The following is a 21,513-nucleotide window of genomic DNA, read 5'->3' as shown; positions in this document are numbered from 1 at the left end:
CAACTGACCTGTAAGCTTTAATCTTATTACTACGTATTTTTAAATTCCTACCTTTTTAGATAGGATGAACTGGTTAAAAAGCATTTTTCTTGCACATAACTATGACTTAATTACAGTCAGCGATGTATCTTCGCAATGCTACGCCCAATGCAATAAAAGTTGAAACTCAAGAGAACTTGAAAAAAAATGTGTTGAGTTTAAGACTACATTTCTATTTATTTTCATAAAGCGTAAATTTAACTGGAAGTTTCACTCTCGTAAAATAAATATTGATTGACTATACAGGAACTCCGTGATCGATAACAATTTGTTTACAAAAATTTAGATAAAATTTTTAAATAACATTGCAAATTCAAACCACATGACCTAGTTTTTCCTATTTTTTTTCGCTTACAATGTGTACAATAAAAAATATGGCAGCCTATCGAATAGCAGGATGTCGTTGTTTATGTCGCCATAGTACCTGAAAACCAAATTGTTTTTGCTTTTTTTAAATGTTTATATAGTTACCGAAAATATTAAAAACATCCTATACATCCAATCTTTAGTAAAGTCCAAAAAAAAAACACACAGACAGGACTTTATAACCATATTAATTGTAACTACGCCTTGCATGATGTTTAAATAATTTAATGGGCTTCTCGAATACTTTCTCGGTCGCGTCCATTAAATGGCTTCACCTGGTGAAAAACCGCACCGCCCCCCCCCCCCCCCTCATATTATGTAAGTCTACACATTCATATAAAAAAATTAAAACATTATGTCAGTTAAGATCTACGCATCTTCGCACCAAGAATTTGGTTCCTAAAATGTCTGCTTGGTCGCGATTATAAATGAAAACGCACTCATTGTTTTTTAAATGAACGGATGGCACATTTTCAATGATAACTCGACAACTATTATTTATTTATATTACTTGCCTCTAAAATTTTATACTTAAATCTTTTAAAATGTGAAGGTAATAGAATCTGCTTATGTATAATATATCAAATAATAATAAAACTTAGCCCTACAGATTTATGATTTCCCAACCCTGTAATGGACAATAAAGGTTGAAAGTTTTTTTTCCCTTCATTATATCTGAAACCTCTTCTGAAATCTAGTTTTTATTACTAGAGTATGTATTTATATTTAGAATAGTCTGTGTTGTGTATATAGTGTATACAAATTATTTTAGTTTTAATAAACCGACGTTTAATTAAAATTACTCTTGTTTATTAACCCGTTTTAGTTGTTTGTCTTAAATGTTGCATAGAGCACTTGACATCTAAAGCAGTGTCCGTGTGTTCACTATGCCTAGACGCATTTGTTTTTCTAACTTTCAGGTTACACGTCATAAGTTCTACCATCAGACCAAGCCACATCCACGAGAGTACCCGAAATTATCAAGTTAAGATGTAAGCCTTTGTAGGAAGTCACTGAGTTCCTCCAGCTCTGATCACCACCTAACCATAGAGTATTTCCTGAGTTCACACAGCTCTGATGGGTATTGGTCTCATAAAAGGGACTGTTGTGCATAGTACTTTACCTTCATCTGCCGTTGTAAACAAAAGATGAACAGTACTTCATCAGCCGTATGAAACATAAGGTACGAAATGAAATTACTACCTGTAAGTTATACATAATACAGACAGATAAAGTCAACCCATTACTAAACTTACCCTTGAAGGTAACCTTAAAGACTAATTTAATCATTCTCTAACGCTAATCCGAAAAGTAAAATTAAAATATAATAGTAACAGTTATATTTAAGTAGTACATAAAAACAATATGAGAAGCTAATCTCCAACGATACTTATATTCTGTCATTACTCAGCATAGAGTGAATAAAAAGTACCCGTGAAACGATATGACTCTCCTGTGCCTAATCCTAGCGTTGATATTATTCACAATTACACTAAGATTGGTAAATTTATTCAATCACAAAGAAGTAGTTAAGTTACTGTTTAGAAGTTGGCATTCTATTGCGCGGATGATGTGAAATTTTGAGTAGTTCGTGTGGCCAGCACTATGTCCGATCATCTTTTCTTTACGTGAGTCAGGTTTCTACCAGTGCAGGGTGGACTCAGGGCCACCGTACTGACTCTATCCAGGGATTCGAGCTCGAGTCTTTAGAGTCATGACTTCCACCATCCCACCACACCGACAGGCTTTCACTAAATCTTAACCTTAACAAACATATATTTTCAGATGTACACTAAGAGATCATCAACAAACTCAAAAATGGCTGGTACTCCAACATCGAACGACGCATCATGTGATTTCACCATCGTGGTTGACGGCACTGAATTTAAAAGCCACCGGGAAATCCTAAGTTCAACTTCAAATTACTTCGACGCCTTGTTTAGAAGCAACATGAGGGAGACAAAAGAAGGGAGGGTGGAGCTACAGGGTATGACAAGTGAGACTTTCGCTGTTGTGTTAAATTTCATCCACCAGCGTGTCCATGGTCTGACGGCTGATAACATTGATGACATCTGGGAGGCGGCAAATCGTCTGGATATAGCAATATATCTTAAAGAAATAGAACAATTTGTGATTGAGAATTTATCAATTGATAACATATGGCATTTTTATTTAAAAGCTGTCAATTACAATTCTAACAATGTCAAAGACGGTTCGCTAATATTCATGATGAAAAACTACGAGCACGTTTTTAGAATGAAAGAGTTTCTGAATTTGCCTTTTTCTTCAGTGTTATCTTGTATTGAAGGTGACGAGTTGAATATCAAAACAGAGGACTCAGTTCTGGAGTCAATTTTAACCTGGGTTTCAAACGGAAATAATTACAAACAAGGTGCTTGTATGACGCGTGATTGCAGCGAAAAGAAAATCGCGTGTAAGGATGATGGACTCCAGAACAGTGAGGGTCACTCTCGTGAAGTCACTATTTCTGTTGGTCATATTTGTGACTCAGAAACTGTAGCTGAGGATGGCGAAACAGCAACTGACAAGCCTGGCAGAAAACAAGGTCAGCACGATGACGTCAAAAACGAAGAACAAACTGGTGACGTCACAAAATGTAGCCGGATAGGCGATCGAGCAAGTTATCTCGCCAAACTCATGTCAAGTGCCAAACTTACTTTAGCCACAGAAAGTTACCTAAGGAGTTTACTCACAAACCCCTATATAATCCAATGTCCAGATGCCTATCACGGAGTACAAGAAGCCCTGAACTACAAGTGTGGGGTGTATCCTTTAGAGAGCGCAACATTAACCCCTCTTAGAGCGAGCAGCGGAAAGAGAAATGCCTTGGCGTTCGTAAAAGAGGATTCATGTCTTCACCTCTACGATTTAGAGAACAGGGCTTTTAGTAAAATCAAGCCTGAGAATTTTAAAGGACGATACAGAAACATTGTGTCTGTCGCCTCGCTGGGGTCTAAACTTTGCTTCATATGCGAAAGGTACTTAAGAAAATGTCCTTTCGCCAATCACAAATGCCGCCTAGCGACTGTCCTTTTGTTAAACGAGAATAAAACGTTGTCCACATTGTATGAATTGTGCGGTCAATACAACTCGTTGAAAACTTTATTCTGTGTGAATAACAAATTTTTTTGCGTAAAAGAAAACGATCGATATGCTGCAACTAGAAGTCGAATTATGAATCCAGATTTACTAAGCACAGTCGTATTAAACTCTGAAAGGGTTTTTCTCTCTTCCTGTGCTTTTGAAAACGATATTTTGATGATTATTTTCGAAGGTTTTGTAACAAACCAACCTAACGAATTACTAGTCCACACTTACAATCTGGAAACTAAGTCCCTAACAGCAACCAAAATACCAAATGTTGGTAGATTAGATTTTATTGCTGTTGCAATACACAAAGACAAAGACACGTTTCTTTTACTCTCAAGTGGAGTTTTACTTTCGATCAAGGGAGGTTCTGACAATGCAATTAAATTCAACCCTGTAGTCCATCTTTGGACAAATATTAATTTGATGCTAAACGGAGCTGTGTGCTATAAAAATGAGCTGACTTTGTTTTGTATAGCAAGCCGTGTGCCCAATTGGACGATTTTGTCGTCCGTGCCGGGACTGTTTGAGAAGATCAGTGTCGTCGAGCCGACGGAGGAGATGTGGACAACAAATATGGTGCCTGTGATAGCTCCGTTGTCTTGGTTCGTGTAAATAGTTGTGAGTTTTTGGCAGTGCTTCTGTTGTTCCATCATCTGCTTTCACCATTCTTTGGAATAAACGTCGCCAGTCAATGAAAACCATCGTATGTCGTCAAAGTGAGAATAACATTAGCTCAGTGAATCATATAACTTTAGCGTTTGTCCAACGATAATATTCTATTTCTTCGATTTACTGTACAATCAGCCACCAAGATCTGATTCCATCTAACCGAAGACCAGCTAGTTCTATTATAATTTTTACGTGTATTCATCACTATTTACACATTATCTTGTGTCTTTTATTATGCTTATAACATTTACACTTTATTAAAAACAAAACATAAATAAAAATTTCTATTGAAACTAAAATTTTAATTTTTACATGATATTATTCTACAATTCGTTATTACTATTTTCATTTGTAATGTGACTTGCTTAAACAAATGTATGTATTGCCTTCCAATGTGGTCTTCTATACCGCAGTTCCAAGCAATACTTCAACAGCAATGACGGTCAACTTAACAGCTGTCACCCCAACAGTTTTTACTCCTACTTAATTTTCTTTAACAGCCATAACCCCAACATCCGCCGACAACTTGTTCCTCAAACGTCTCCGTCTGGTGTAGTTGACCTCTATAAAGAAATGTTCTTGCGTTTGGTGTGGATCAAACAGTATTATAAATTATGAAATGCTCTATAACTGCACAATTTAGAAGTAGAAGTGATGAGTTACTGTCATGATTTAGTTCATAGGACTTTCCTGTTTAGCACCCCGTCATCGAAATGCCAGCCACTTTACGCCGATCTCGCTTTGAAAATTTCATCCAGAATAAAGTAATAAAAATTAAAGAATGTTTTAACTATGACAGCATATAAAGTAAGAGTACATACATATATTTTAGAACATTATGAATAAAGCGTGATTGTTTAAATCATTTTGTTTTATATTTAAATTTTTAAATAGAAAAGAATCGTGTAAAAAAAGAATTTAAAGCTAATCGATGTTCGAAATTTTCCTGTTTAGTTTCTACGAAGATAGTAAAAAAACGCATTGTTGTTTTTAAGAAAATCTTAAATAAAATTAAGTACTACTTCCAGTCCCCTGAACTTTGACATAACCTAATGTATAAGCTTTTTTGCTTATTTGCTTATTTTGCTTATTTATAAAATGTCGTCTATCTAACTGAAACTGTAATAATGTTATTTCCTTTAAGAAACCGAGAGTAAATTTAGTGACACTTTCGATTACCTTAAACGCTAAAAATGTTTAAAGAAAACCTAGCTGAAACGATAAGGTTATCGTGTTAACGTAAACAAAGACAAACATCCAATTAGACACCCCCCCACACACACACACACGCAAGCTAACAAAAAACACAGACATACAGACCTTAATAAAATTATTTTTTTTCCGGCTTAAGTAGGTGTAAAAGTTCTAAATCAGTTATTTTTTTTTTATTTTGTAGATTTGTTAAAATCATTATATATTGATTTTCGCAGATTTGTCAAAATCACGGTTCGATTTTTGGAAGACTTGTTAAAATCACGATTTTTATTTTTGCAGATTTGTTGAAACCACATTTTTTGAGAATTTCTTCATAACATGATTTCAAATTTGGTAAAAATCACGATTTCAATTTTTGCAAATTTGTTAAAATCACAATGTTGATGTTTGCTGATTTGATCAAATGACGATTTCGATTTTTGAAGATTTGTAAAAATCACGTTTTCGATTTTTGCAGATTTGTTAAAACCACTATTTTGATTTTTGCAGATTTGTTTAAATCACGATTTTGATTTTTGCAGATTTGTTAAAATCGCGATTTTGATTTTTGCAGATTTGTTAATATTTTGATTTCGTTTTTTTTTAGATTTGTTAAAATAATTTTTCTTAGACAGAAGACAAACAGAAGAAGCAAGTTAAAAAAAAAATTGTAAACAAATTCATAAAAAACGTTGTAATAACAAGCTTTTATGAAATAATGCACTGAAAAGTAGAAAATAAATTATAGGCCTACACTACAATTTAAATAACTATACAGAAAAGCGTGGGTCATTTTAGTATATATTGGATACCTTTACTAATATGTAGGAAGAGACTCGCGCTTTTCTTCATAGTTATTGAAATTGTAGTGTATAGTTTATTTTCTACTTTTTAAATTTTAAAAAAAGTAATTAATGCAAACAATTAATTCAAATTTAATGTCACGTTGCATTGTATTTATTTCTTGGACCAAGTACCAACGTTGAAACAAATCTGTCAGTTAGAAGTGTCTGAAATTTCCCTCGGCGTTTCGATCTAGACAGACAGACAATCGATCGAGGAAGAAAGTTAAATTAAAGCTTGTAAGAAAAGCTTGTAAAATGAAAATTTTATTTTATGCAAGTTTTCATCAGCAATTCAAAAGTTTGGTACAATTAATTATTTTTATACTTGCCTAGCTGTCGATCAAGTCGTCATCATAATGCTATGTATCTGTATCTTACCTAATGCTAGGTACAAAAATGTTAATCTAATCAACACGCATACATTTTAATGTAATTTCGAAGCTAAAGCTTAAGTAAATTAAGATAAAATCACAATATCCATATACTACTAAAAGTCAAGTTTGTTTACATGTTTGAATATTTATTTTTTTGTTTTTTTGTTTGTTTGTTTGTTTGCCTGATTGACTATTGTGATATGTTCGACTCAATCTGGAGAGCTGTAAAATAGTATGTAGGTAGAGAATAATTTTTTAATGCAGACAGACTGTTAATCACACATTTATTTAAAGACGTTAATTAATTTATTGATTTATTCATAGTTGAATTAACCGTATTTTTTAAAAAATGTTAATACTTTGAATAAACTTTGTGGGGATAGTGACGTCCCTTGATAGTGACGTCAGAGTTTTTTGTTGACTCTTTAGTACAATAAAATGGCGGCGTCTATCGAAGAAAATTGTGTTCCCATTCCAAAGTTTAACGCGTTCTAAATCTAATTTTCTGTCGGTCATAACTTTAACAATACGTCCGTTTGCTGTATTTATTACGTTCCAACACTTATATCAATTTTCAACTGTCTTTTTTCATTTAGTTTTACAATAAATTTCTCTAGATCTAAAGATCAGCTGTCGAAGGAAATTTATGAATCTAGCCTAGATCTAGATCTAGGTCACTAAACTCAATGTAAATTCTAAATCTAGAATCTATTTCAGGCCTTAATACATCTAGAATCTATTTCAGGCCTTAATTATTTTATATAAATCTTTGTTTGGCTAATTTAAGATAAAATTTAATTTGAAAGTTACTACTTCTAGACTAGACGCTCGAAATCAAGTTGCATCAAAGTATAGTATAAAAATTCATTTGTGACGTCACGAGTAAATAGCTAAGTTTGTAGCGTAGTCCGCTCTCATGCGAGTGGTACAGGTTCTAGACCAATATGTCAATGATATTTTTTTTCAATTTTTTTTTTTAGATGTTAATGATAAAGTTGCCTATCTGAACTTGGCAGGATACAGGGCAGGTGAAGTAGAGTTCATCTGTTTCTTTGTCCTAACCATATGAAAGGATAGTGTGGTCAGAGACATGCTCGGCTGGAATCGTTTTTTAAACGATAAAAACATGTTGTCTGAGACTTGGCGGGACACTGGGCAGGTGAAGTAGAGTTGAGTAGGTCACATGTGACGTCAGTATATGAAGGGATAGTCCGAAATCGGTGTTTTCGGTGTTTTTAAAAGATAAGAAACATATTTTTGAATGTGGGCTCTGTTTTTGTGACGATAAGTGACACTGCAGTAGCGTAGCGAGGAGGGGGGGGGAGCGGGTGGGGAGGCGGGGGGGGGGGGAAGGGGAGGCGGGGGGGGGGGGGAGGGGAAAGGGGAGGCGGGGGGGGGGAAAGGGGAGGCGGGGGGAGGTGAAGGGGGGGGGGCGGGGGGGACGTATGTTGGGGCGCCAAAATGGTTTGGAAAAATAAATTGAAAGGTTGAGGGGGGTTCAAATCGAAAGTTTGAGTGGGGGGGGGGGGGGAGGGGGTGCACATCAAAAGTTTGAGGGGGGGGGGGGGTTGAAAATCGAAATCTTGGGGGGGGGGGGGTTAAAATCGAAAAGTTTGTCCCCGGGCGCCGGGAAGGCTCGCTATGCCTCTGAGTGACAGACGTGATGTTTTTTGATGGATGACCCCCGAAACCCACAGTTATCCAAGGGATGACGGGTTTTCTAGTTTCTACTAAAGTGGCGTGTCGGTGTGTCCTGGATTGTGACGGGAAAGATGCGCAACGGAATAATGTGCAACGGAAAAATTAACAAAGAGCTACTGTACTGAACTTTAGCATAATAAAACATATTTTTAAGAAATATGGCAAAATTAAATTGTATTAATATCATTAGTTTCTATTTGTGAAAATTTATGTTGTGCAGTTTTGAGATTGCACATTTTCCTAGATATCGTTCTTTACACCAAAAGCAAAAGATGATTCACACTAAACTCCGCAGAAAATTAGCTGTGGGTTTGATCATGGATTTAAATAGAGCAAATACCAGAAATGAAAGGAATACTTTAAAAAATGTTACTGTCGGCCGTTCAGTATTTGCCTAGATTAAACAGTAGATCTCTAGTTAAGCACTACATAAACTAAATGAAATAAAAACAAATACAACTGACCTGTAAGCTTTAATCTTATTACTACGTATTTTTAAATTCCTACCTTTTTAGATAGCATGACCTGGTTAAAAAGCATTTTTCTTGCACATAACTATGACTTAATTACAGTCAGCGATGTATCTTGGCAAAGCTACGCCCAATGCAATAAAAGTTGAAGCTCAAGAGAACTTGAAAAAAAATGTGTTGAGTTTAAGACTACATTTCTATTTATTTTCATAAAGCGTAAATTTAACTGGAAGTTTCACTCTCGTAAGATAAATATTGATTGGCTATACAGGAACTCCGTGATCGATAACAATTTGTTTACAAAAAATTAGATAAAATTTTTAAATAACATTGCAAATTCAAACCACATGACCTAGTTTTCCTATTTGTTTTCGCTTACAATGTGTACACTAAAAAATATGGCAGCCTATCGAATAGCAGGATGTCATTGTTTATGTCGCCATAGTACCTGAAAACCAAATTGTTTTTGCTTGTTTAAATGTTTATATAATCACCGAAAATATTAAAAACATCCTATACATCCAATCTTTAGTAAAGTCCAAAAAAAAAAACACACAGACAGGATTTTATAACCATATTAATTGTAATTACGCCTTGCATGATGTTTAAATAATTCAATGGGCTTCTCGAATACTTTCTCGGTCGCGTCCATTAAATGGCTTCACCTGGTGAAAAACCGCGCCGCCCCCTCCCCCCCCCCCCCCCCTCATATTATGTAAGTCTACAAATTCATATAAAAAAATTAAAACATTATGTCAGTTAAGATCTACGCATCTTCGCACCAAGAATTTGGTTCCTAAAATGTCTGCTTAGTCGCGATTATAAATGAAAACGCACTCATTGTTTTTTAAATGAACGGATGGCACATTTTTAATGATAACTCGACAACTATTATTTATTTACATTACTTGCCTCTAAAATTTTATACTTAAATCTTTTAAAATGTGAAGGTAATAGAATCTGCTTATGTATAATATATCAAATAATAATAAAACTTAGCCCTACAGATTTATGATTTCCCAACCCTGTAATGGACAATAAAGGTTGAAAGTTTTTTTTCCCATCATTATATCTGAAACCTCTTCTGAAATCTAGTTTTTACAAGCTTTTATTTAACTCACTTCCTCTGTCGTCAGTCTGTCTAGACGGAAACGCAGGAGTGAAAATTCGGTCAGTTCTACTTGACCGATACGATTCACAGTTGGCACGTGGGTCAAGACATGAAGACAATGCAATCTGAAACTAAATTTGACTTAATTGGATGCCTAATTAATTTTTTATGAATTAATAAAAATTTGGACCGAATTAGTAGGCATGTCTAGCCAACCACACCACACGCGTCATCACCTTCAATAGCTGCGCCATCACGTAATGGCTGCGTTCAAAAACCATTGCGCGCCTACTGAACGTGATGTTCAGTAGGCGCGCAATGGTTTTTAGTCATGTAACTCTATTGTAAATAAAACATGTAATGTACTGAATTTTTTTTTCATAAAAAACGTTTTAATAACAAGCTTTTATGTAATGATGCACTAAAAAGTAGAAAATAAATTATAGACTACTATTTAAATAACTATAAAGAAAAGCGTGGGTGTCTTCCTTAACATTAGTAAAGGTATACAATAGATACTAAAGTGACCCACGCTTTTCTTTATAGTTATTTAAATAGTAGTCTATAATTTATTTTCTACTTTTTAGTGCATCATTACATAAAAGCTTGTTATTAAAACGTTTTTTATGAAATTTTTATTACTAGAGTATGTATTTATATTTAGAATAGTCTGTGTTGTGTATATAGTGTATATAGTATTAAACTGTGCTGTGAGTTGTGAAAGTCCGGTTGTACCTTTTTCTGTAAGGTGTGTGACAATGTGTGTGATCGTCCCAGTTCAGTCACTCCAGTTCTCCTAAAAGGTCAGTGTGGATTAGTTCTGTACTGTTAGATCGCAACTGAATGTTAGTTTGTGTTCTACTGGTACTAGCGTAAGAATTTACATTTCGAATAATCTGTGTTGTGTAGATAGTGTATACAAATTCTTTTAGTTTTAATAAACCGACGTTTAATTAAAATTACTCTTGTTTTGTAACCCGTTTTAGTTGTTCGTCTTAAATGTTGCATAGAGCACTTGACATCTAAAGCAGTGTCCGTGTGTTCACTATGCGTAGACGCATTTGTTTTTCTAACTTTCATGTTACACGTCATAAGTTCTACCATCAGACCAAGCCACATCCACGAGGGTACCCGAAATTATCAAGTTAAGATGTAAGTCTTTGTAGGAAGTCACTGAGTTGACCCAGCTCTGATCACCACCTAACCATCGAATGTTTCCTGAGTTCACCCAGCTGATCACCACCTAACCATAGAATGTTTCCTGAGTTCACCCAGCTGATCACCACCTAACCATAGAATATTTCCTGAATTCACCCAACTCTGATGGGTATCACTCTCACGAAAGAGACTGTTGTGCATAAAACAGATCGCACTTTACCTTCATCTGCCTTTGTAAACAAAAGATTAACAGTACTTCATCAGCCGTATGAAACATCAGGTACGAAATGAAATTACTACCTGTAAGTAATACATAATACAGACAGATAACGTCAACCCATGACTAAACTTACCTTTGAAGGTAACCTTAAAGACAAATTTAATCATTCTCTAAAGAATCTAAAGTACCCGTTAAACAAATATGACTCTCCTGTTCCTAATTGTAGCGTTGATATTATTCACAATTACACTCAGAATAGTAAATTTATTCAATTACAAAGAAATAGTAAAGTTCCGTTTTAGAAGTTGGCATTCTATTGCGCGGATTATGTGACATTTAAGTAGTTCGTGTGTCCAATAATCTTTTCTTATCGTTACGTGAGCAGGGTGGACTCAGGGCCTTCGTACGTACTCAATCATGGGATTCGTGCTCAAAATATTTGTAGCTAGCTGTCATGAGTTCTACAATCCCACCACACCGTCATGTCCTCACTGTATCTTAACCTTAACAAACTTATATTTCCAGGTGTACACTAAGGTAATGCTGAACGGATTTTAACTCTAAGACATCAACAAACTTAAAAATGGCTTGTTCAGATACGACGAACACCGCATCATGTGACTTCACCATCGTGGTTGACGGCACTGAACATAAAAGCCACCGTGAAATCCTGAGTTCAACTTCCGCATACTTTGACGCCTTGTTTAGAAGCAACATGAGGGAGACACAAGAAGGGAGGGTGGAGCTACAGGGTATGACAAGTGAAACTTTCGCTGTTGTTTTAAATTTCATCCACCAGCGTGTCCATGGTCTGACGGCTGATAACATTGATGACCTCTGGGAGGCGGCAAATCGTCTGGATATAGCAATATATCTTAAAGAAATAGAACAATTTATAATTAATAATTTATCAATTGATAATCTATGGCACTTTTATTTAAAATCTGTCGATTTCAATTCCAAAAGAGTTATCATTAAAAATGTGCCATCCGTTCATTTAAAAAACAATGAGTGCGTTTTCATTTATAATCGCGACCTATCGAATAGCACGATCCCATTGTTTATATTGCCATTACACGTAAAAACCAAATTGTTTTTGCTTTTTTTAAAATGTTTATATAGTTAACGAAAATATTAAAACCATCCAATACATCCAATCTTTAGTAAAGTCCAAAAAAAAAAAAACAATAGACAGACAGGATTTTATAACCATATTAATTGTAACTACGCCGTGCAATATTTTAAAATTATTTAATGGGCCCCTCGAATACTTTCTAGCTCGCGTACATTAAATGTCTTCACCTGGTGAAAAAACAAGCCTCCCCCATCATATGTAAGTCTACATATTCCTATAAATAATTAAAACATTAAGTCATTTAAGATCTACGCTTCATTGCACCATAAATTTGGTTCCTAAAAATATCTACTTAGTCGCTATTATAAAAGGAAACGCACTCATTGTTTTTTAAATGAACGGATGGCACATTTTTAATGGTAACTCGAAAACTATTTTTTATTTACATTACATGGCTCTAAAATTTGTATACTTAAAATCTTTTAAAATGTGAAGGTAATATAATCTATTTTTGTTTAATATATCAGATAATAATAAAACTTAGCCCTACAGATTTATGATTTCTCAACCCTGTAATGGACAATGCATGTTTAAAGGTTTTTTCCCTTCATTATATCTAAAACCTCTTCTGAAATCTAGTTGTGATTACTAGCGTATGTATTTATATTTAGAACAGTCTGTGTTGTGTATATAGTGTATATAATATTAAATTGGGCTGTGAGTTGTAATAGTTAGGTTGTACCTGTTTTCTGTAAGGTGTATGAGAATATGTGTTATTATCCCAGTTTAGTCCAGTTCTCCTAGAAGGCCAGTATGGGTTATTTCTGTACTGTTAGATGGCCACTGTATCTTAGCTTGTGTTCTACTCGTACTAGCGTATGTATTTGTATTTAGAATAGACTGTGTTGTGTACATAGTGTATATGGTATTAATATATTTTAGTTTTAACAAGCCGATGTTTCATTTAAATTACTCTTGTTTATTAACCCGTTTTAGTTGTTCGTCTTATATGTTTTATAGTGCACTTGTCCATATCTTAATCCATGTCCGTGTTTTCACTGTGCCTAGACGCATTTGTTTTTCTAACTTTCAGGTTACACGTCATAAGTTCTACCATCAGACCAAGCCACATCCACGAGAGTACCCGAAATTATCAAGTTAAGATGTAAGCCTTTGTAGGAAGTCACTGAGTTCCTCCAGCTCTGATCACCACCTAACCATAGAATATTTCCTGAGTTCACCCAGCTGATCACCTCCTAACCATAGAATGTTTCCTGAGTTCACCCAGCTCTGATGGGTATCACTCTCACGAAAGAGACTGTTGTGCATAAAACAGATCGCACTTTACCTTCATCTGCCTTTGTAAACAAAAGATTAACAGTACTTCATCAGCCGTATGAAACATCAGGTACGAAATGAAATTACTACCTGTACGTAATACATAATACAGACAGATAAGGTCAACCCATGACTAAACTTACCTTTGAAGGTAACCTTAAAGACAAATTTAATCATTCTCTAACGCTAATCCTGAAAGTAAAATTAAAATATAATAGTAACAGTTTCATTTAAGTAGCACAATAAAGAACAATATGAGAAACTAATCTCCAACGATACTTATATTCTGTCATTACTCAGCATAGAGTGAATCTAAAGTACCCGTTAAACCAATATGACTCTCCTGTTCCTAATTGTAGCGTTGATATTATTCACAATTACACTCAGAATAGTAAATTTATTCAATTACAAAGAAATAGTAAAGTTTCGTTTTAGAAGTTGGCATTCTATTGCGCGGATTATGTGACATTTAAGTAGTTCGTGTGTCCAATAATCTTTTCTTATCGTTACGTAAGGCAGGGTGGACTCAGGGCCTTCGTACGTACTCAATCATGGGATTCGTGCTCAAAATGTTTGTAGTAGCTGTCATGAGTTCTACCATCCCACCACACCGTCATGTCCTCACTGTATCTTAACCTTAACAAACTTATGTTTCCAGGTGTACACTAAGGTAATGATGAACGGATTTTAACTCTAAGACATCGACAAACTTAAAAATGGCTTGTTCAGATACGACGAACACCGCATCACATGATTTCACCATCATAGTTGAAGGCAGCGAATATAAAAGCCACCGGGAAATCCTGAGTTCAGCTTCAAATTACTTCGACGCCTTGTTTAGAAGCAACATGAGGGAGACACAAGAAGGGAGGGTGGAGCTACAGGGTATGACAAGTGAGACTTTCGCTGTTGTTTTAAATTACATCCACCAGCGTGTCCATGGTCTGACGGCTGACAACATTGATGACCTCTGGGAAGCGGCAAATCGTCTGGATATAGCAATATATCTCAAAGAAATAGAACAATTTATAATTGATAATTTATCAATTGATAATCTATGGCACTATTATTTAAAATCTGTCGATTTCAATTCCAAAAGAGTTAAAGAAGGTTCGGTAAGGTTCATGAAGAACAATTACGAGGATGTCTTCAGAATGAAAGCATTTTTTAATTTGCCGTTTCCTTTAGTTTTATCATTTATCGAAAGTGAGGAGCTGAATGTAAAAACAGAGGACTCAGTTCTGGAGTCAATTTTAAGCTGGGTTTCTCAAGGGAAATACACGCCCGTTGCTTGTATGACACCAGACAGTAGCGATACGGGAGCCGCGTGTAAGGATGACACAACTTCTGGTCAGTTGGGTGATGTCATAAAGGTTGGTCAGATTTGTGACTCAGGAATTTTTGCTGAGGCTGGCGAAACTGACAAGCCTGGCATTAACTTCAGAAAACATAGCCAGCACGATGACGTCAAGAATGACGACCACACTGGTGACGTCACAAAATGTAGCCGGACAAGCGACCGGGGAGTATATATCTCCAAACTTATGTCTAGTGCCAAACTTACTTTAGCCACAGAAAGTTACCTAAGGAGTTTACTCAAAAACCCCTATATAATCCAATGTCCAGATGCCTATCACGGAGTACAGGAAGCCCTGAAATACAAGTGTGGGGTGTATCCTTTAGAGAGCGCCATATTGACACCTCTTCGAAAGTGCAGCGGAAAGAGAAATGCCTTGGCGTTTGTTGGATTGGATTTCGGTCTGCAACTCTACGATTTGGAGAGCAAAACTTTCAGTAAAATAAAGCTCGAGAAATTCAAGGGACTATACAGAAGGATTGTGGACGTGGTATCGCTGGGGTCGACACTTTGCTTGGTATGTGAAAAGTACTTAAGAAATTGTCCTTTCGCCAATCATAAATGCCGCATTTCAACTGTCCTTTTGTTAGAAGAAAATAAAAAATTTGTAAAATTGTATGAAATGTGCGGTAAACAGGGTTTGCTCTTATCTTTATTTTTTGTAAAGAACAAAATTTTTTACGTCGAAGCAAATGATCTCTTTGATGCAACCAGAATTCACATATTTGATCCCGACTTATTCAAGACAGTCATATTGAACACCGATATCAATATTTTCTCAGCATTTGTTTTAGAAAACAATATTTTGTGGATTGATTTAAAAAACCATTTCATTAACCAACCTAACGATTTACCAGTCAACACTTACAACGTTGAAACTAAAACTCAAACAAAAACTCACATACCGTTTTTGGGGAGACGACGTTTTATGTCTGTGGCCATACACAAAAACAAAGAAACGTTTCTTTTATTCTCAAGCGGAGAATTAGTATCGGTCAAGAGAGGTTCTGACAACGCAGTCAAATTCACACCGGTGGTTCAACTTTGGAATACTTTTGAATTGTTTCTAAACGGAGCTGTGTGCTTTAAAAACGAGCTGACTTTGTTTTGTACAACAAGCCCTTTGTCAAATTGGACAATTTTGTCGTCAGTGCCGGGACTTTTTGACAAGATCAATGTCGATTTTACGGAGGTGATGTGGACATCAAATATGGTTCCTGTGATAGCTCCCTTGTCTTGGTTTGTGTGAGGTTTTGGCAGTGCTTTTATTGTCCCATCCCCTGCTGCCACAATTCTTTTGAATAAAATCGTCAGCCAATGAAAACCATCGTAGATATTCAAACATAATAAGTAAAAAAAATTAAGATTAATGACATTTAACGAACTCCATCACACAGATGACCAGCTGTTTCTATTTTAATTTTTTTACGTGAATTTACATCACAATTTTCACATTATCCTGTGTATTTTATTATAATTACCATATTTACGCTGTCATTACGTCTGATTAAGTCTAAATTTGTATTGATTTTATAACATATTACCTTACAATGAGCTTTTTAAATTTCAAATTAATTTTTAATGTGACAAAATTGCATGTATTGCCTTTTCTTGTTGATTTCTATACTGCGTTTACCACTATACTCCAACAGCACTAACAGGAATAGCTGTCAGCCCCACCACCTTTTATCCAAACAGCCTTTACCCAGCTACAATCTCAACAGCTTCACCCCCCCCCCCCTCAGGTTTAACTCCAAAATTCTTTAACCCCAGAGCCCAACCCCAACAGCTACCACCTACACTGCCTTTATTCCACCACCTGTATTTTAAAAAAAATTCCCGCATTTATCTTGCTCCTAGATTCTCAAACCTTTCAGTTTAAACAGAGAAAATTATTTGATGTGTAAGTGTCTCTAGATTTAAATAGAGTCAATACCAGAAATGAAAAAGATTCTACTACAATTGTATCGGCGTCGGTATTTCATAATTTTCCTACTTTTAAAAGTAATTCTCTAGTTTAGCATTAACATACTAAATGGAAACTAATTCAACTGACCCCTAGACCCTAATCTTATTTTTACATATTTTTTAAATCCCTAAATTTATACATACATATCAATAAACGATTTTATTTAGCATGATCTGGTTTAAAAATATATTTTTCTTCCACATAACTATGATTTGAACTACATTCAGCTATGTATTATTGGCAAAGCGACGCTCAAATGAATATCCTGAATATCCTATCGAGTACCTTAACTAAATGTCTTCATGTGGTGAAGGGCAGACTACGCCGTCCCCGAAAGCGCTATATAGCTAACCCGAAAATTCCTACGTTAGTATATTTGACTCTAATCAGTAGGAGGTCTATGAGTTAACCCAGCTCGGATGTGTGCCTAACTATAGAATGTCCACTGAGTTCATGTCTTGATGTCTTGACCCACGTGCCAACTGTGAATCGTATCGGTCAAGTAGAACTGTCCGAATTTTCTCTCCGGCGTTTCGATCTAGACAGACAGAGGAAGTGAGTTAAATAAAAGCTTGTAAATTTTTTTTTCATAAAAAGCGTTTTAATAACAAGCTTTTATGTAATAATGCACTAAAAAGTAGAAAATAAATTATAGACTACTATTTAAATAACTATAAAGAAAAGCGTGGGTGTCTTCTTTAACATTAGTAAAGGTATCCAACGGCGACATGTCTAATGCGTCAGCGACATTTTTTTAGATTACGACTCTTGTCCATTGAGGCCGAAGAACCACGAAGATGTATGAAAAACAAGAAGGGCATACGAATCTGGAATTCAGAGTTTGAAACCCGGACTGGACAGCTGGGGACAAATACAATTACAAAGGAAAGAAAACTTAAAAAAAAAACAACTGCTGCTTAATTCTTTGAGGAATAACCCAGGACTGATCTCCCCTAAACTTTCTCGAATATTCTTATATAACACTACGGGGGATGGCAACTCGGGATATAGACAATATTTTAAATCCATTTTTAATTAACTTAAATTAACTTTTTAAAATAGAATAGAATCTCGTAGAAAAAAGAATTGCATACCAAGTTAACGCCATGCAAAATGTGCATAATAGTGTGGAATATTATTAGTACTTTATTAATTTACATGCGTTTTTTTGAGTAAATTACTACTTCCGGTCAACGGGAAAAACATAACTCAAAATTTGATGAAAGGTCGAGAATTATATATTTTACTTATATGTGAAATTTCATTTATCTATCTGAAATAGTACTCAAGTTATAGGCTTTTGAAAAATTGAAAGTAGAAAAAGTACCTCTTCCGGTTATCGGAAATCGCCGAAAAGTTGATAAGTATCTACAAGTTTGATGTTATACTTATATATTTAATTTCATCAAACTAGCTGTAACGGTACTCAAGTTATCGTGTTTAGAGACACACACACATACATACATACACACATACACATACACATATACAGACATACGGACAAGATTGCAAAATTATGTTTTTCCGACTCAGGGAGGTGTAAAAGTCGAGATTAGCAAAATCTCGATTTTGTTTTGCACGCTTACAATACTTTTGCTATTCTCTATGTATACGAGAAAGTAAAAAAGAATCTGAAGGCTAAAACAAAAGGAAAAAAATGCATAAAGACGAAATATAACATAATAATGAACAACTATTTAAATAGTATTAAGGGTGGGTTACTATATTATTTATTAGATACATTTACTAATATTTAGGAATAGACCCAAGCTTTTATTTATAGTTGTTACAATAGTATTGCATTTTTATATATGTCCTCCTTTTTAGTGTATTATTAAATAAAATCTTATTATTAAACTGATTTTAAGCATTTTATTTCAGTTCTTTAAATATTTTTTTTTGTATGGCTAAAATCTATTGCACACGAAATGAACATGACCATGCGAAATGCGTGTATTATAGCGCGGTAAATAGTACATTGTATAGATAAATTATATTAATTATTTAACATTAATTTACCATCCGATTGAGACCAATATTATTTCAGATCATATTACCAGCGCGCTAGATTCTGGGTGTTAAGTTTGAAACAAATCGGTCAGTTAGAATTGATCCACACTTCGCTGGGCAGTTTCGATCCATGACAGACACACAGACATAGAAGCAAGTCAAATATTATAAATGCTCGTAAAAACGGGTTAAAAGGTAAATAAACGGCTTATAATTTATATGGTGCATATAAACATTACACATAATACTTATTTGTGTTTGATGAAATCCTTTTCAACCTTGTAATTAAAAACGAAAAAGAAGAGTGGGTGTGAGTAATGGATATAACTATAGTGTACATGGAAGCAAAATTTTCCATAGAAGTACCATTGAACGTTGATAATTAATAAATATTAAAGCATTAATAATAATGCATAAAGCTATTGAAGAATAATGTAAGACATGGAATATTGAAAGTTTTAACTTGGGTTTAAGGAACTGTAACTAAAATCAAATTGTCAATCATGTAGGGAAAATGTAAACTTAATTTAACATCAAATCTTGATGTGAATAGTAAAATTAAAATAATGATTATTTCTAAAATTTTCAAATACGTTTAGTGACAATAGTTATTTCCGAATTTTTCCTAATTAACTACCCGTCACGACAAGGTCCTTAACTGGTGTTTAAGTAAAACTTGCAATTTTAAAGGAAGTTAGTATCTAGGTGATCACCTTTTTTTTAGCAATTTTATCCGTTTGATAGTAGTGCGTGTACTGTCTTGTAATGAATGGGTGTATAAAAATGTTATAGAAAGATTTTAAAGCGTTACCGCATTAACATTCTAAATGCTAAAAAAAATATAAAATAAAAATGTAAAAATGCAAATCAATTAAACAGATATTAAATTCACGTAAAATTAATTGTGTTGGCCGTCATTACACAGTAATTTTTAAATCAACACCATTTTATTACTAGAAAGAAAATAACGATTGCAAATTTCCAATAAAACAGCTTGCTTATAGTGATACAAATAATAATAAAAGGGCAATGTGTGCCAAACAATTATACATTTATTTTTTTATTAAACTTTTCAACTTAGTATTATATCGCGTTCAAAACGAACAATTATTAAAACATCTCATGCTATGGATCAACACTCACTTTTTGTATTTTGTAACTATTACTTAAATCTTCTATAGTGTTGAAATAAAACAACACTCTATCCATTATAACTGTAAAAAATTATAATGATCACGTAAGAATCAAGAATATCCATTTTTGTCAATTCTAGCCATACTAGCATATAAATGTGGACCAAGCTTAGAGAAGCATGGCTGATAACTAACCATCAACCACAAATACAACAAACTATAATCACTGCCTACTTCCTAGTAGTGTGATGCTATTGGCTGTGCGATTTTATGATCATTTTGTAATTGTTTATATATTACAAAATAAAAAGATTGTTGCTGATCAGATGCATTCCAGATACGCTATTTGAGAAGAAGATGTTTTCTATAAGGATAGGCAGCTATAGCAAATGAGGTTAGGAGAATTGTTGAGTTAAGATATACTATTTAATAATTGTACTGACAGAGATACTATAAAAAAAAACACATGCAATTGGGTTTGTATGACTAATTAATGAATATCCTATAAATAATAGCAAAATGGTGTAGAGGTCGTTCTTAAAAGATATCATTAAATGTTAGAAAAGCCCATAGGTCTAAATATTTTATAAAAATCGCTGCTTTAAAAATCAAAATAGGGATTAGGGTGTTGGGGAATGTGGGAAGTCTGACTTTTGGTAACGATAGAGAGTGGTTGGGAGGATGTGGGAACAAAACGTGACATCGTTAATAGATGTCCCCATAGTCAGAGGTCGATCTAGCTTGATTATGCTTATACTAAAATATTAATTACGCTTTATTTATTATTACAATGGAATATAGCCTAGTAGTTTGTGTATATCAATTAATATAACATCCTCTTTCACCACAACACACTGACTATATCAATCTAAATAAAAATAAAAAGATTTCGTAAACCACTTTTCCTACCTATAATTCTACAACTGTTTCTGTGACGGTATTGCAGTATTTTTTGCCTACTTTAATTCGATAGTTCAGCATTTTCAAACAAAATTGAAACTAAGGCAACTGATCCCGAGGTCCTAATCTTATTTTTAGACATTTTTACGTAAACATCAATAAGTTTATTTTATTAAGCATGATCAGGCTAAAAATATTTATTTTTCCCCTCATAAGTAAGTCTACAGCGCCTTATGAATAAAAATAATAAAAAATTAAACATTAAGTCATTTAGTATCAACGCTTCTGCGCACCAAGAATTTGGTCCCTAAAAATATCTGCTTAGTCGCGAATATAAAAGACAACGCACACATTTTTTTAAATGAACGGATGGCACATTTTTAATGGTGACTAACAACAACTATTTTTTCTTTGCGCTTAAATTTTTATTCTTAAAATGTTCTAAAATCTAAAGGTAATATTTATGTTTAATA

The 21,513-nt window shown here is 34.3% G+C and overlaps 2 protein-coding genes across 3 annotated transcripts in view; both read left to right on the top strand.

The window, feature by feature from the left end:
• The first annotated feature begins 2,254 nt into the window (after positions 1 to 2,254).
• LOC131944310 (uncharacterized) overlaps positions 2,255 to 21,513 on the top strand; it is a 30,724-nt gene continuing 11,465 nt past the window's right edge. Inside the window, exon 1 of the mRNA XM_059304867.1 lies at positions 2,255 to 4,223. Within this exon, the coding sequence (XP_059160850.1) occupies positions 2,356 to 4,128 (1,773 nt within the window). The 5' untranslated portion in view covers positions 2,255 to 2,355 and the 3' untranslated portion in view covers positions 4,129 to 4,223. The remainder of the gene's footprint in view (positions 4,224 to 21,513) is intronic.
• Positions 21,418 to 21,513, top strand: part of LOC131944306 (uncharacterized) — a 44,756-nt gene continuing 44,660 nt past the window's right edge. Inside the window, exon 1 of one of the 2 annotated variants that reach the window (XM_059304861.1) lies at positions 21,418 to 21,494. The gene's annotated coding sequence lies outside the window, so the exon portion shown is untranslated. The remainder of the gene's footprint in view (positions 21,495 to 21,513) is intronic. The other variant, XM_059304860.1, reaches the window with a different exon arrangement.

The sequence above is a fragment of the Physella acuta genome, unplaced genomic scaffold (assembly GCF_028476545.2).
Source record: "Physella acuta isolate Inbredline_101_S28 unplaced genomic scaffold, ASM2847654v3 ptg000488l, whole genome shotgun sequence".
In the NCBI taxonomy this organism is placed as follows: Eukaryota; Metazoa; Mollusca; class Gastropoda; family Physidae; genus Physella; species Physella acuta.
Note: the sequence above shows the minus strand (reverse complement) of the source record. Positions and strands in the feature narration are given on the sequence as shown.